Source organism: Glycine soja, chromosome 17 (assembly GCF_004193775.1).
Source record: "Glycine soja cultivar W05 chromosome 17, ASM419377v2, whole genome shotgun sequence".
Taxonomy (NCBI): domain Eukaryota; kingdom Viridiplantae; phylum Streptophyta; class Magnoliopsida; order Fabales; family Fabaceae; genus Glycine; species Glycine soja.
Genome location: NC_041018.1, coordinates 4,343,294 through 4,358,178, shown reverse-complemented (window position 1 = coordinate 4,358,178; position 14,885 = coordinate 4,343,294). Strand labels below are relative to the sequence as shown.

Genomic DNA, 14,885 nt, shown 5'->3' with positions numbered 1-14,885 from the left:
AACCAAGTGCCAGTACTGCTGTTAGTTGCTTCATTTGCTCTCTCCGATTGAGTGCCATCTTCTCAAAATGTTCAATTTCTTACTAAGGAAAGACGTTCGAAAGATTCTCAAGCGCAAAGATAGCGATGCTGGAGAAAAAGGTACTAATGATTACTATTCACTGAAGTTAACATTCTTTTTTTTTTTTTTAGAATATGAGTTCCACAGTGCTTGAAGTTTTTTCCGTTTAGCTGGGTTTGGGGTTTATCAGTGTGGTTTAAGCTTAGATAATGTAGCATCGGATTATTCCCCGCCAACTTTACATTGTTTATAGTTACAGCAAATTTGAGGTTTTTCATAAGGAAAATGTTTGATGAATATCTATTGTACTATAAGACACATAGGGAGAGAGAAGAAAAAGATAAAAAAAGAGATGAGACCTGTTGGTGAGATGTTTTAAATAAAATGGTGTTTGTGTATCGTTACTCTTTTCAATTTGCAGCAGCTTTCATTCTTTGTTGGTGAAGAGTGAAGACGTGCAAAAATGGGTTTGGGACTTCCAAATTTTCTTTCTATGCGCTATATGAAGAAAGCAAGACTTTTTAGTATTTTTCTCATTTTATTTTTTTCTTTTTAATCCTTTGGTGCCTTATCAGACATATGTTTGCGTCTTTGCTAGAGTACCTTGAACAATTTTGTTTTAGAACTGAGTACATGTTTGAATATGCTTTGAATCATCCAAAATCAAGTTGAAATATTAGCTAATGTGATTTTAAATAAATACTCACATATTTCAGTCACATGTTTGATCCCACTTTGAGAAATGGATTTTATGTCCAAATATGATTTTGAATTCAAGCAACTTTTGAGTATGTGTTTGGGTGACCGTTTATCATATTGACTTTAAACAAAAATGATTTTGGTTAGAATAGAATTTGAAGTGAAGCAAGTTAAGTTTGAATATTTTTTATTTTAAATGCAAGTTAGTAACTCACATATTTATACATCATATTACTAAAAGACGCAGAAGCAACTCTATAATGCTTCAGAATGGACGCGCGTAAGCTGGTGAAAAATGGGCATCCAAACACGCTATTCAACTCAAAATCAATTTTGAACCCAAAATTCAATAAATTCCGTAATTGAGACCAAATATGTGAACATTTACTTAAAATTACGACTAGGTTAGCTATTATTTCAATGACTTTGGATGATTCAACGTAAATCCAAACATGCACCAAGTAACTTTTGCAATAAATAAAAAATATTGTATTAAGATTTACTGCTAACTTCGTTAGAATAAAATTATTCAAACATAAATCACTTCACTTTAAAATCAATTTTGAAAATGTTCACCCAAACACAATGATTCTTGTTATGTTTTAATCTAGGTTGTGAACCTCCTTGAAATCCCAGCAAAGCCTTTTCCAAGCCTTTTCAACTTCCATCATATGTGGTCAGGTTTTATTCAATTCTCACTGTTTTGGATAGTTTGTTTCTTAAACCAAAATTTCCAATATTAGAATGATATTTTTTGGATAGAGCTGGTTCGTTTAAAATTCTAGGAGTTGCATTTGTAATTCTATATGCTTACTATGAACATTTCAATCTTTATTCAAGTTCATAACTCTGTAAGAAACCTTCCCTAATATCTTCTATTACTTTTACTTCTCATTGTAGGAAGAGCACTGGAAGACTTGAGAGGTTCTCTGTTTAATGAATTTCGTTCCTCTGAAGGTGCAAAACGTCAACAACAGCGTACATGTGGTCCAGCTGCAGCACTTTCCTTCAATTTTTTTATTGCAATTAGTATTATCTTCATAAACAAAATGGTTCGTTTACTCTCTTTCCTCTCTGTCTGGTTGGTCTGTGTTCTGTGTCAGAATTTCAAATAACCATGATTTTTAGATTCTGATTTCTTGCCTTTTGTTTTTCATTTTTCCTTTCAGGTTCTTCAAACTGTTAAATTCAAATTCCCCATACTTCTCTCACTAATTCACTATATAGTGAGCTGGCTCTTAATGGCTGTACTAAATGCATTTTCTTTACTTCCTGCATCTCCCTCAAAATCAACTAAGCTATCTGCTTTATTTACTCTTGGATTTGTTATGTCTCTATCTACTGGCCTTGCTAATGTCAGCTTGAAGTATAATAGGTAACACAACTATGATATTTTTATTTGAAGTATTTTGTTTTGTACTCTGAACTTAATTTCTATATCTTCAGCATTGGCTTCTATCAGATGGCAAAGATTGCAGTAACACCTTCAATAGTTATGGCAGAATTTGTATTGTACAAGAAGAAAGTTTCTTGGCCCAAGGTAAATGCATTAACTTTGGCAGGGCATGTACATTTGATGAGGATAAAAAAGAGAGTGTTCCGGGGCTTGTAGAAATAAGAGTTTTTTTTACTATTTGATTTGAAATATGTGCACATTTTTGTTCTATGAACTCTTGTAAGCATCTTCACTTTTAACCTAGAATAACATTCAGGTAGCTAATCCCATCCTTTCATTATGAAGTGAAGTGCTTTACCAAACTATAAAGCATGTCTATTCACTATTGAATGCCCTCCTGTGTCCTGACGCCTCTATTGCTCCTATATGTTTGTGGAAGATAACTGAATGCTTCAGTAGATTTAAAGTGATATCTCATGACATTATAAGTGCTTCTGAGGACATGTGAATGCAGCTCAAAATTTTAGTTGGATAAAAAAGTCTAGTAACTAGGACTATTGGTTTTTGAGATTTATCATTTTGTATGAGTTTGTGATCTTTAACATCATGCCAGTTGAAAACCATTGATTAAATTAGTTAACCTATATACTCTAGCCACATTGATGTGTGTATTCTATGTTTCAGAAGTAAATGGTGAGACTACCATCAGTAGTATGTCAAAATGGTTTCTACATAATTGACTCAAGATTTCAGAATTTTCATACCTATCTTGTTTTTATTATTGTTGTTATTATTAAAATGCTTACTACTATGAGTTGAATTGAAACTTTTCAGGCTTTAGCATTAACAGTGGTATCTATTGGTGTTGCTGTGGCTACAGTGACGGATTTGCAGTTCCATTTCTTTGGTGCCTGTGTAGCATTAGCATGGATTGTACCTAGTGCTGTAAACAAAATCCTCTGGTCCAGACTGCAGCAGCAAGAGAACTGGACAGCTTTGGCGTGAGTAATTTGTTTGTTTATTCTTTTGGCCATTTACATCCCAATATTCCTTTCTCCTTGCCTTATTTGTGGATTGATCAACAGGTTGATGTGGAAAACAACACCTATTACTTTAATTTTTCTGGCTGCTATGTTACCCTGCTTAGACCCTCCTGGTGTACTTTCCTTTGATTGGAACTTCATTAACACATTGGTGATACTCACATCAGCCATTCTTGGATTTTTGCTTCAGTGGTCTGGTGCTTTAGCACTAGGGTAAGGAAAATGCATTACTATCTTTAATTGTTGAATATTTTGCCTGTGAAAAGAATTCCAATTTCACTTTTTGGTAGAATAGTAGGTGAGTCACTTGTTTAATATTTTACCAGGTTGTTTTTATCAAATTAAGTGATGATTTACTAATGACCTGACCTCCAATGTGCCGAACATAAAGAGGTCACTTGGTTTTTCTTAGCTTCCTTTCATGATGTTACTTATTCTTGGTTTGGATGAGAAGAATGCTAGATATTAAAATGTTATAATTATAATATAGCTAGATATTTTCTTCGAGTCAGATTGTTATAAATTCTTTGCAATATCAACAATGCCAAGGAGCTAAGTTACTAATAAAGTTGTATATTCGAGTGGTAAGGCAGACCATTAACGAATCCTCTTGTAATATACGAAAATAGTGATCCTCTATGCACTAAGAATTTCAAGATAAGTTTATAGACATAGCAAACTTTGATAGTTATGTGCTAATTCTGATCTATGGCCAGATGCTCAAGTAAACAAGTATGAAAAGCTTGTAACAATGAATGTTTAGATCATTTAAAAAGTGTCATACCCCGAATCCCCGATCATTTCTTAAAGTTTATTAATTGTATATATGTTTCTGTATTACATTCAGAACATTGTGGTATACTTAACTGTCGCTGGTTAGTTTCTTCATGTATTTTTTGGTTGCAATTTACAGTGCTACATCTGCCGTCTCACATGTTGTTCTTGGGCAGTTTAAGACATGCATTATCCTCCTGGGAAACTATTATCTCTTTGGATCCAATCCAGGCATAATCAGTATCTGTGGGGCATTTACAGCTATTGCTGGTATGTCCGTTTACACTTACCTTAATCTGAAGCAGCAATCAAACAAGATATTTCCTCGACAGGCCACCCTTTTACCAAAATCTAAACTAAGCAAAGAAAATGGAACTTCCCAAAATGGACACTACAGTGCTGAAAATGTCTAACAAAATTCCTAATACTGCATTACATGAGATGATAATTAACCAAGCATTTTTCCCTTCTGTGATTTCTAGATTCCAATCTGACCATTTTGGGTTTTGATAGTTTATGTTCAAATATATTATACTATTGAAGCCGTACTAGGATACAATGGTTCTATTACACATAGGCAACTGCTGCTCAAGTTGGAACATCTATCTGTAAATGAATGATTTGGTTGATTCTTATCCGGAGTTACGAATTTTTTTTCCGGCCTATAGAAAGGAGCTACTGTTGCATTTTGTAATTTCACAGAAAACAGAATTACTTTTTTGGTTATTATACTCATCTTAATTTGCTACATCTCATCATGGGGAAAGAGGGTTCTCAATTTTATTTGTAATAAGAATGGAATTATGCAGTCTTTGTAATTTGTAGCACCTCATGATCAACTTTTCAGAATATATTTTTGGCTCTAGCTAACAAATCTTGTTAAGGAATCAAGAATAGAAAGTTGTTATAGTAAATCATGTTGGTAGGGAATGTGAATTTATGGAGGGAATGCATTAATAATATTTTTTTAATAAAAACATTTCATTTTTTATTCTTTAATTAGACCCTTATTACATTAATTAGTATTTATCTTTTTTTTAAGTTTAATAGACATAGATGGTTAGTCCAAAAGATTTTATATTGACAATCAATCATAAATTATTAATATGATTTATAAGGTATTTATTATAAAAATATACAAATTTATAAGATATGATAGTTTATGATTGAATAATAATGTAAAAAAAGTTTACACTATTTGGAAGAAAAAAAATAGTTTACACTATTAGGATATACATTATTTATTTTAGGGTAAATTATCATTTTGATTTTCAAAAGTGTAAACAGATGATAGTTTAGTTCCTGAAAGAACCAAAATTTTAATTTACTCTTTGAAAGTAAAAATGCGATAATTACCTTATGTTGTTAGTCTTGTTTTGCCCCTAAATTATAATATTTAAAAGTCAAATTGACATTAAATTATTTTTTTTTACCGTCAATTTGTTATTAAGTTATACACAAGATTTAATTATCATATTTTTTATACATTTAAAAATTAAATAAAAAATATATTTTTTAGAAAATAAATTATCACCTATAATATATTCTTTAGCACATTTTTTAAAACTTCATTATTTTAATTTAATAGATTTGACATTAAATTCATCCTACAATGAAAAGGAGTGTTGTTAACAATTCATTTTCGATCATTCCATTGGGTTCTCTAAACCTACTAACATCTTGAACCTTGGATTTAGTTTTCATTGTTTCGTGATTGTTAAGTGATTAGCTAAGGTTATGTTAGGATTGGTAGAAGAGGATGCAATGAAAAATGGAATACAATGCTAGTATTATGTTTTAGTATTATTTAAATTGGTAAAATGAGGACGACTATAATAAAAATTAGTGGAACGAATCTCATTTTATTTTATTGTTTATCTTCATTTTTTACCTCTCAATTTGATCGCGAAGGGACGGAATATAAATTTTATCCCATTTCATTGCAACATATCTAAGCAGTGAAATGGAAGTTTTATTTTATCATTGCGTTTCATTTTATTTTATTGCATTTTAATTTATTTCGTTTTATTTTATATTTTTTCATCAATCTAAACAAAGCTTAAGTGACGTTAACCATATGTAGAAGTGGAATATAATAAACAGGCAAAACAGTTATTTTTACATGGTTTTTTTGGGTTAATTATGTTTTTAATTCTTAAATTTTTTTAAAATTTGACTTTTAACCCTTGAACAAATATTTGATTGATTTTAGTTTCTAAACTTTTTTTTTTCATTAAGGTTTTTGTCTATAATGTTTATTTGTGTCGTCCTCATTCCTAAACTTGTTTTCATTTTTCAATTTAAAATCTTAAAAGAGTAGGTTTATGAGTATTTTCACTTATAAAATATTTCTTTATTCTTTTCATATGTTAAATAATTTTGAAACCAATACTAGGCTAGTTAAAATGACAGTATGATATGGATCTTAAGTAAAATTTTGGGTTTCAATGAAAATATTGTAATTAGGAGAGGAGATACTTCTAGGTAAATAATCAATCATTTCTTGATGGATATCAGTTATCAGAAAAACTGATAAATATTTTAGACTTATAATAAGAAAAAAATATTTTGAAATTTAAATTAACAAAAAAATACTTGGCAACTGTATGGAAAATTTGAATATATATGTTTATTCATATTTGGATTTCCTTAGAGTCGGTGCAATTGAGAGCTGCAAAATTAATTTCTTGACTAACCATAATAATAATATCTTGGATACGGTGACACAAGCACAAAGAATGCAATTAAGTTAGCCTAAGATTGATTTACACTAGACAGTAGACACAAGCACACAGAAACACCCACAGACCAACAAATAAACCAATTAATTAGGCTTTCACTATTTAGGCCAGAGATCCTTCTGTCAGTGGATGCATTATGTTCTCTCTACTGTTTACACAAACTGTTCAACTCATTATTTTATTGAAGAAATGTCTGAAAGGTAGCAGGAACTGGGACAACCTTCATGTGCAATACTGCCAATTCCAATCTGTTAGCTTCCACATTCGAAATAAATAAGAGACAAGACACCCCTTTGGACTTCCACGTGACCAGAGACCAATACAACGTGTTAATCTTAAAATAAATTAATGTGGAAAACCAATTCTTCTCTTAATCTATCATTACGGTGCTTGTATGTTTCTTAAACTCTATCGTGGCACACGTACAGGGTGGTCCTAATAGGGAGGGGATCAAGATTATTTGATGAAATTATAAGGAACCTAAGCACATGTGATGTTTCTGATCTAATCTCATTAGTTTGATTAATGGATTTTTTTCTTGTCATGTTTCAAATACAAAATGATTCTTTTCATCCCTCTCATAAATTCATCAGTATCTACTTGGGATTATGATTTAATCAAATTGTCAGATGGCATGGCTTTAAGAGCTGTCTGTAATTTCCAAGAAACTTTCTTTGGTTAACCAGTGTATGTAATGCTCAAATTTAGCCAACAAGGCTCTTTCTTTCAATTAATGTTAAATAAATCGATGAATATATGGGTTTTCGTTATGCTGACTTCCTTGAGATTTAGTTTATACAGTACTATTATACACATCGACTTTAATGGCAAATTAACTTCGTTTTTCTCATACATGTAAAAAAAAGTTGACAAGAATAATATTAGATACATATTAATAATTATAGTTTTATCTAAGAATATCTTTAATGAGAGAGTGCTTATATGATTTGTTTTTTAAGTAATATTATTTAATTTTTTTATTGGAATAAATGATATGAGGTTACTTATATAAGAACTGTTATTTATATAAATAACTATTACTTAATAAATTTATATCATAAATACAATATTTTTTAAATATTATAAGACTTATAAAATTAAATTAATTATTTATTTTAGTCATTTTAATATTAAAATAAATTTTATGTAAAATATTTAAATTCATGTGAAATTATAAATTTTCTAAAATTATGATAAATAACTCATTTAAATAATTAGATAGATGCTTTGATCAGTGATATTATGCATCAACTCTTTGTAATAATAGATTAAATTTTTCATGACGCCGATAGTAGCGTCATCGATCAGTATACTTACATGTTGAGTTGATTATTCTAATCACCAAAGTTGTCGGGGCATATCATTATTCATTGGATGCAATTGACTGAGACATGAATTGGGTGGCTAAGAACAAGACAATTCCTTGAAACTTTAATAAATGAAACTTTTGGAATATCCCAAACACCTACGCCTATAATAGAAGGGTAACATGAATTAAGATTTTTTTATCCAAATAGAGCCGTTTATAACCCGTAAGTCACATGGCCAAGGACTGAAGTTTTCAGTATTTATTATGTTTGAACAAGATCCCAAGGACAGTAACAAAACTTTTTGGAAAAAGGCAACCACTGGAACGATGCACTGAAGCAACCCTACTTTTGATCTTCGATCTACTTATCAATATTGACTAATACAACTAGTAGTTTATACAGATGCATTCATACATACAAAATAAAGGAGTAATTGAAAAGGGCAACATTACCATGCTAGAGATGGCTTTCATATTTACAACTCTTATTAATCTTGATCAATGCGTAGATAGTAAGTAATGCTGTTATTATTTTGGCTGAACAAAAAAAAAAATAATGTTGTTGTATTGTTCCCTTCCGATTAAAATGTTCAAACGTTTAGGCATCCTCCATACATACAACACTATACTTATCTCATAAAACTTCATTTAAAAAAAATATACACATTCCTGATGTATTATATATGTTATGATCAATATATTTGTTGCGTGCAAGAGTCTAGGCTTTTTAATAATTTGAGTCAGAACATTTTGTTCAATAGCTCGTGTTACCGTTGCCCCTTATCTTGATAACAATATTTTACTTATCAATGAAGGAAATTGAAAAGTCAAGGTCGTAGAAAATTAAAATTTCAGATATTCAATCTGTTTCTTTTCTGTGAGGTTGAAAGGAAGAATAAATGCTAACTCATTCGGAAGTCCCAAAGTTCAATGTAGCAAGTTTAAAAATGCCGAATGTGTAATTTTTAAGACTGTATTTCATATCAACTGGCCATTGAAATTAAGAGTAAAAACAAAACTAGCAACTTGCTACACTGGTATTTGTGTTACCAAAAATAGCATCAAAATGTTGATCTTTCTGGCGCCTCATAGGTTGTAATCTCTTGTTTTTTTTTTGTAACATCTTGTTTTCCTAAAATAAATTAAAAAATATTTTAATTAAAAATAAAGATTTTTAGAAAAATAATAAGGTTTTTTAATTAAATAAATAAATAAATAGTTTTATTAATTAAAATAACAGTTTTAAGGTAAATAAAATAAATATAAGTTTTTAGAAAATAAAAAGAATGTTTTATTTATTTATTTGAGAGGGAGTAAAATAAAGTTCATTTTTATAAAATAAAATAAAATAAAAAATAGAGTAAATAATAAGCTCACAGTACCTTAGCTATAAATAGAGACATATTAGATTAGTTTTTACATTTAAGATATGTTTCTAAGCTCTCTCTTCCTCCCAAATTCGTTCTTCCTTCTTCCTCTTTCAAAATCTCATCTTTTTCTCGCATACACTCAAATCTGTCACAGTAAAACTATGATCCTGAACTCGTTAACTGTCGGATCGTCCTGAAATTTGGACATCAGGTTTGAAACTCACCTTCTCACATCTCATCATTAGGATTTGCAAAATAATATCTATAAAGAGAGAAACGACCATCACACGAAGACAGTGAAATTAAGGCTCTAATCTCTTCTCCTTCTCTCTAATACTTAGAAACTCTAACATAGCAACTAGAGAAAAAACTTGATCCATAGAGGATCAAATTGGGATTTACTTTGGGATGTTTAGTGTATTATAATTATGTATTTATGATTATAATTACGAGATGGTTATGTTTGATGGGTCAATTGGTGCCCTAATGCGAATTGGTTGATAAAATTGAGTGTTCTTGATGTTTTTGCATTTTGAACCTATGATTTTGATTCCTTTGATTTTGATATGATTATATGCCTTAAATGTTGAAAGATTGTTATTGTATGACACACACACGCATACACACACATGATGTATGAGAAGTAATAATGTGTTAGTGAGAAGGCTTGATGAGACATGTGTTGTGAACAAGAGTGGGATTAATACATTCCTCAATGTGATTATACATGTTATTGTGAAGTGTAAAGTGATGACATTGAGTTGTGAGCTATGAATTGTACAATCACACGACTGTAAGATTCTTTAAAGGCTATGAGTTTTTGCGTGACGAGTATTGTGATGTGATTCATTGTGGGAATCCGACGAGTTGAATCACTTTGAGGCGCAACGAGTTAAAATAATTTTGAAAATAATTGAGTGGTTGTGTGTATTGCATAGTTCAAACTCTAGTGGCGCATATATGATTTTAAAGAATTGTTTTAATGAGATGATGAGTCATATGAATATAACATATTAATGTTATTACTGTGTGATATGTATATGATGCATGGGGCATGATAACGTGATGTTTTAGGATTATGAAAGTGCAATGAACTGTGTGTAATTGATAAATTAAGTATGTGTTAAATTGTGAGATCACACGTGTATTAAGATGTGTGCATTGAGTTGTGAATTATGAATTATACAATCACACGACTGTAAGACCCTTTAAGGGTGACGAGTTAATGCGTGACGAGTATTATGATAGAATCTATTGTGGGAATCCTTTATTTTGAGAACAATTGAGAAGTCGTGTGTTTTGTATAATTTAAAAGATATAATTTGCGTGCTAAAATATTTTCTGAGTTGAACCTGAATCAGGAGGAAGAGACCTTGACCGACTCTTTGGAGTCTAGGCCTTGGGGGTAAACATACCTAATTTGAGTGTTCCTTTAAGCTTGTGTCGGTTTCACATGGTTGGAGCATTTTTACAAAACATCCTTGACTGATCTTCCTATGATTTTACCTAATGAGAGTGACCTGACTAACTAGTATGTGGTCTGTCTTGTCATGTACTCCTAAGCACTTGATGAGGTTTTTCACTGACATGGTACCACATTGCATATAAGATTAAACTTTAGTGTATCTGTTGCATAACGCTTGTATAATGATCATTGTGATTTATTACGTGATGGTGAATAATGAATTATGTGAATGTGAGATGTTGTGTTGCACTTGAGATGTGTTGTTCTAAACACGTAATTAATGTGAAGATGTGGAATGTAATTTTATGATTAACTCGTTGGGACAAGTGATGTTACGCAATGAGTGGTAAAATGATGTGAATTGTGCTAAGTTGAGTATGTGTGTGTATTTTCGTTTATCTCTACCTGTTTAGGAATGTGATAACTCACTCCTTGTATGTTGTTTGTGTTTGGGTCTTGTAATGATCTTGAACCTTGTGTTCGTAAAAACATATGATTAGGTGGATGACTTTAAAAAATTTCATGCTAAAGAACGCTAAGACACAACGTTCTGATAGGATGTGACATTGGAGCATAGATTTCTATACTATTTGCATAAAATTCTGAACATGTTACTTTATGTTATTCTGCTACTTAATTTGTTTCCTTTTATAAAAAAAATAAAATCTAATGATCTTGTTTTGGACCGAAGATGTTTCATACTCTTATTTGATAAATTTTTAATTTGATGATTAATGTATATGTGAATCTTTTATCTATTTGAACTCTTTTATATTTATTGAATAAAATTTCTTTAATTTATTTTACATTTTCATATATAATATTATATAAATATGTATCTCAGAATAGAAGTTCTTACCTAATTATCTAAAAGATTGTTCCATTAACAAATAGAGAGAATATTTCAGAGTGGGCTGGAAATTTGGAACGAATCAAACCAAAATTTTCATATGAATCATAAATAATTAATATATATAGCATTCTACCGTATACTATATATAATTTCTCTTTCCCTCTAACATCTAAAATCCAATATCTTCTACATTTCCCTTCATCCACCCCGCTTGAGCGTGACATTGGGTTTACATAGTACGTACAGTTATAGCAACATATACTTCTTTTTCTATTGCTTTTGTCTCCCAAGACAAATTAAACTCCAAGCAGCACGTAGTAGAGTATGGTTATGGGCAATGCAATTAGCATCCCAAATATAACCCTGCACAATTTGCAAAATCTCTTTTAGAATTTCTTTAATTTGGTGCCTTAAATTTAATGATCTAATACATACGGTTAGGAGCATAGATAAGTGTAGAAAAAAAAAAAAAAAAAAACTTACGCAGTGCTAAGTATATCTGCATGGAGATTGTATTCTTTGGCAAACACAAAGGGAACGATACCTTGGGGAAGAGCAGCCTGCACTAATAAACGCCGTGTCATAAAAAATTAAAAATAACATTATTAATTAGTCTTTCTTTGATTAATAGATAAAGGAAGTTTCATTTCACCTGGACAATTGCAACATGCAAAAGAACTCCACGGAGTCCGATGCCTATTGAGGTTGCAGCAATCACAGCTGGACCTGTCAAGAACCTAACAGCCATTGAAAATGCTGCCACAGATTTTCCACAGGCAATGATCTTCGGTTGTAATGCCATGAATAGACCTGCTTACAGTTAAATACATTATATATTAACAATTATTCCCATATAGGAGTAATTACCCAAAATTTTGTTGATATATAACATATTAACATGACATAGTTCACATAAAGGAGACAAAAAATAAAAATAAAATATAGGGCTCATTACAAGTACCTAGACTGAACATGGCCATTCCTAGACCAGCATCAGACAGTATTGAGATGGAACCTTTTACAATAGTTGGCATTTCAATGTGCCACCTGCATGCATGCACACAAGCAAACCATTGATTAAGGGACAGCAACAAGTAAACTTTTTTCTTTTACTTTTATTTGAAATTCATGATGATATACCTAAATGATATGAGAGACCATGTGAGTCCCAAAAGACTGGAGTAAGTATTAGGATTTCTTATGAGTTTCCTCCAAACCATGATGAGAATAAGTCTTGTCATGACACTTGCAGGTGGCATCTGTTGGTTTTTGTTTGCATTGCCATCTTCCATGTCCACCTTCTTCTGGCAAGTGTATGGAGATCCACTTGCGGGAATTTTGGCTCCTTCATCCATTTCAGGCTCCCTCTCTCCACTCCCTCTACGACCAGGGCTCATGTTCTCAATCAATTCGTGAACAGCTGCATTCAAAATCACACATTCAAAGTTAATGCCAATGCTTATAAAAAAAAATCATGAGACCACCACATAGTCATGATCTTGATAATCTCTACATGATACATAATTAATTTTTTTAATTAATGAAAAAAATAGTAAGACTCAATTATATATCCACATAAAGATTAATGTAAAAAAATTTCCTATGCAGCTGAAAATCAATACATCTAAGACTGAGGAGCAAAAGGCAAAAAGGGAATTCTTGAGTGCATGATATACGCTTGATATGTGATTACCTTTTGAGGCAACAGTTTCGTGTGGAACAGCCTTAGAAGGATCGACAGTTCCAAAGTCAGTAGAGGCAGCTCTATTAACTGCATGCCTCAAATTCCCCTCAGAAACAGGTGATGCACTTGAACTCCAAACAAACATGTGTAACTCCTTGTTAGGTGCTACAGCACCACCGCCACCACTGCTATCTTTCTTCTTGGGGCCACCAGCAGCACTCGTAGACCCTGAAAACATTGGATTCGGTGGCGGGTAATTAGAAGAAACCAAACCCCCATTAAACAACTCGCCACTCATGCTCCTCCCTCCTCTCTTCTTGTGCATCTTCAACATCTCCTCTTCAAAATTAGAAGTCCTTGGCGTTGCCCCTTTTGAAGACTGCAACGAGTAAACGTCACCAATACCACCATTATTACTCTGGAAACTGTTTGTGTAGCCATGTTTTGGACTCGGTGCCTTGCTTGCGAACATGGCATAGAAATCCGTTTGGTTGAAACTCGAAGCTCTTGGGGTTGGTTCTCTTGATGACTGAACAGAATAGATCTCAACCCCAGTGAGGTTAGATGCTCTTGGTGTCATGGAAGTTAAATGAGACTTGTTGAATGAAGATATCATGGAAGAAGCTGCTGATCTTTTAACAACCACATGAAGTTTTCCATCTTCTCCTATCTCAGCATCTGTTTGAAGTGGCTCTCTACCATTGAGTGAGACAACATCTGAGTCAACCCTGAAGGAAGTTATGGAGCCTGCAGTCTCAGGGAACTGTTCTGTGATGAGGAGTTTTGCACCTCTATATTCAAACATGAACAGCATGAGGGTATACCATATCACACTTTGCAACACCACAATTTGGACCATGAGGCTCCCTGAGAAGTCTCCATACATGGCCTTCAATAGAGGGATCCCCATGACAAGTGTGTTTGGAAGGGTTGAAAGTGAGAAGAGGGTGATTGTCCAGTCTAGGCTACCATGTTTTGTGAAGGTGTTCCATAGAAAGAGAGCACCCAAAATGACAACTTTTTGAAGACAATCAGCTGCTATGAAGTGGTAGTTCATAGCATAAGGGTCATTGGAGGAGATGAAGTGGAAAGAAAGAAGTGGAACTGCGAACACAGCAACGAAGCGGTTTATGCCAGAACATTGATCAGGTGTGAAAATTTTCCACCACCGAACTGAGCCGTATGCTAATATCATAGCAACGTAGAGGGGCACAATAGCCGCGAAAACATCATAAATATCCTTACCAGTGATCATGGTTAATGCAGGGTTTGTAGCTAGCTAGGTCAATGTAGACAGAAAGAAAGAGATAGCTAGGAAGAAAGAGAATTGTGAAAGGTTTTGTAGGGTAGCGGTTTAAGCTGGAAAAGAAGGAAACATGGCTGAGAAATAAAGGCAAAACTCTCACGATAAAGAATAGGCCAAAGAGGCTTAAACCTTCACCGTTAGTCCTCTCTTATAGACATGTCTCTAGCTAGGTTAATTAATTCTTT

At 32.3% G+C, this 14,885-nt stretch overlaps 2 protein-coding genes across 3 annotated transcripts; one reads left to right on the top strand and one right to left on the bottom strand.

Moving 5' to 3' along the window:
- Positions 1-8: 8 nt before the first annotated feature.
- On the top strand, positions 9-4,886 carry LOC114393346 (nucleotide-sugar uncharacterized transporter 1-like). 2 transcript variants are annotated; one of them, XM_028354648.1, is made up of 8 exons: positions 27-140; positions 1,371-1,440; positions 1,660-1,811; positions 1,929-2,134; positions 2,206-2,299; positions 2,990-3,156; positions 3,241-3,411; positions 4,112-4,886. In XM_028354648.1, exons 1-8 carry the CDS (start codon positions 126-128, stop codon positions 4,383-4,385), a joined length of 1,149 nt encoding a protein of 382 aa, XP_028210449.1. In that variant the 5' UTR covers positions 27-125; the 3' UTR covers positions 4,386-4,886. The 2 variants fall into 2 exon arrangements, with proteins under 2 accessions (XP_028210450.1, XP_028210449.1); XM_028354649.1 differs by lacking the exon at positions 1,371-1,440 and having other exon boundaries at positions 9-140.
- A 6,892-nt stretch (positions 4,887-11,778) lies between these two features.
- On the bottom strand, positions 11,779-14,885 carry LOC114392487 (auxin efflux carrier component 2-like). The gene is made up of 6 exons (XM_028353643.1): positions 13,404-14,885; positions 12,851-13,130; positions 12,672-12,757; positions 12,363-12,520; positions 12,194-12,270; positions 11,779-12,073 (listed from the first exon to the last, which is right to left on the bottom strand). Exons 1-6 carry the CDS (start codon positions 14,647-14,649, stop codon positions 12,007-12,009), a joined length of 1,914 nt encoding a protein of 637 aa, XP_028209444.1. The 5' UTR covers positions 14,650-14,885; the 3' UTR covers positions 11,779-12,006.

Excerpts from the sequence above, each read along its gene's own strand:
- LOC114393346 (XM_028354648.1), top strand. Across the intron at positions 1,441-1,659 it reads CTTCCATCATATGTGGTCAG|GAAGAGCACTGGAAGACTTG; the intron begins GTTTTATTCAAT and ends TTCTCATTGTAG. Across the intron at positions 3,157-3,240 it reads GAGAACTGGACAGCTTTGGC|GTTGATGTGGAAAACAACAC; the intron begins GTGAGTAATTTG and ends ATTGATCAACAG.
- LOC114392487 (XM_028353643.1), bottom strand. The coding sequence starts at position 14,649 with ATGATCACTGGTAAGGATATTTATGATGTTTTCGCGGCTATTGTGCCC. Across the intron at positions 13,131-13,403 it reads CGAAACTGTTGCCTCAAAAG|CTGTTCACGAATTGATTGAG; the intron begins GTAATCACATAT and ends TTTTGAATGCAG. Across the intron at positions 12,074-12,193 it reads GCAGATATACTTAGCACTGC|GGTTATATTTGGGATGCTAA; the intron begins GTAAGTTTTTTT and ends CAAATTGTGCAG.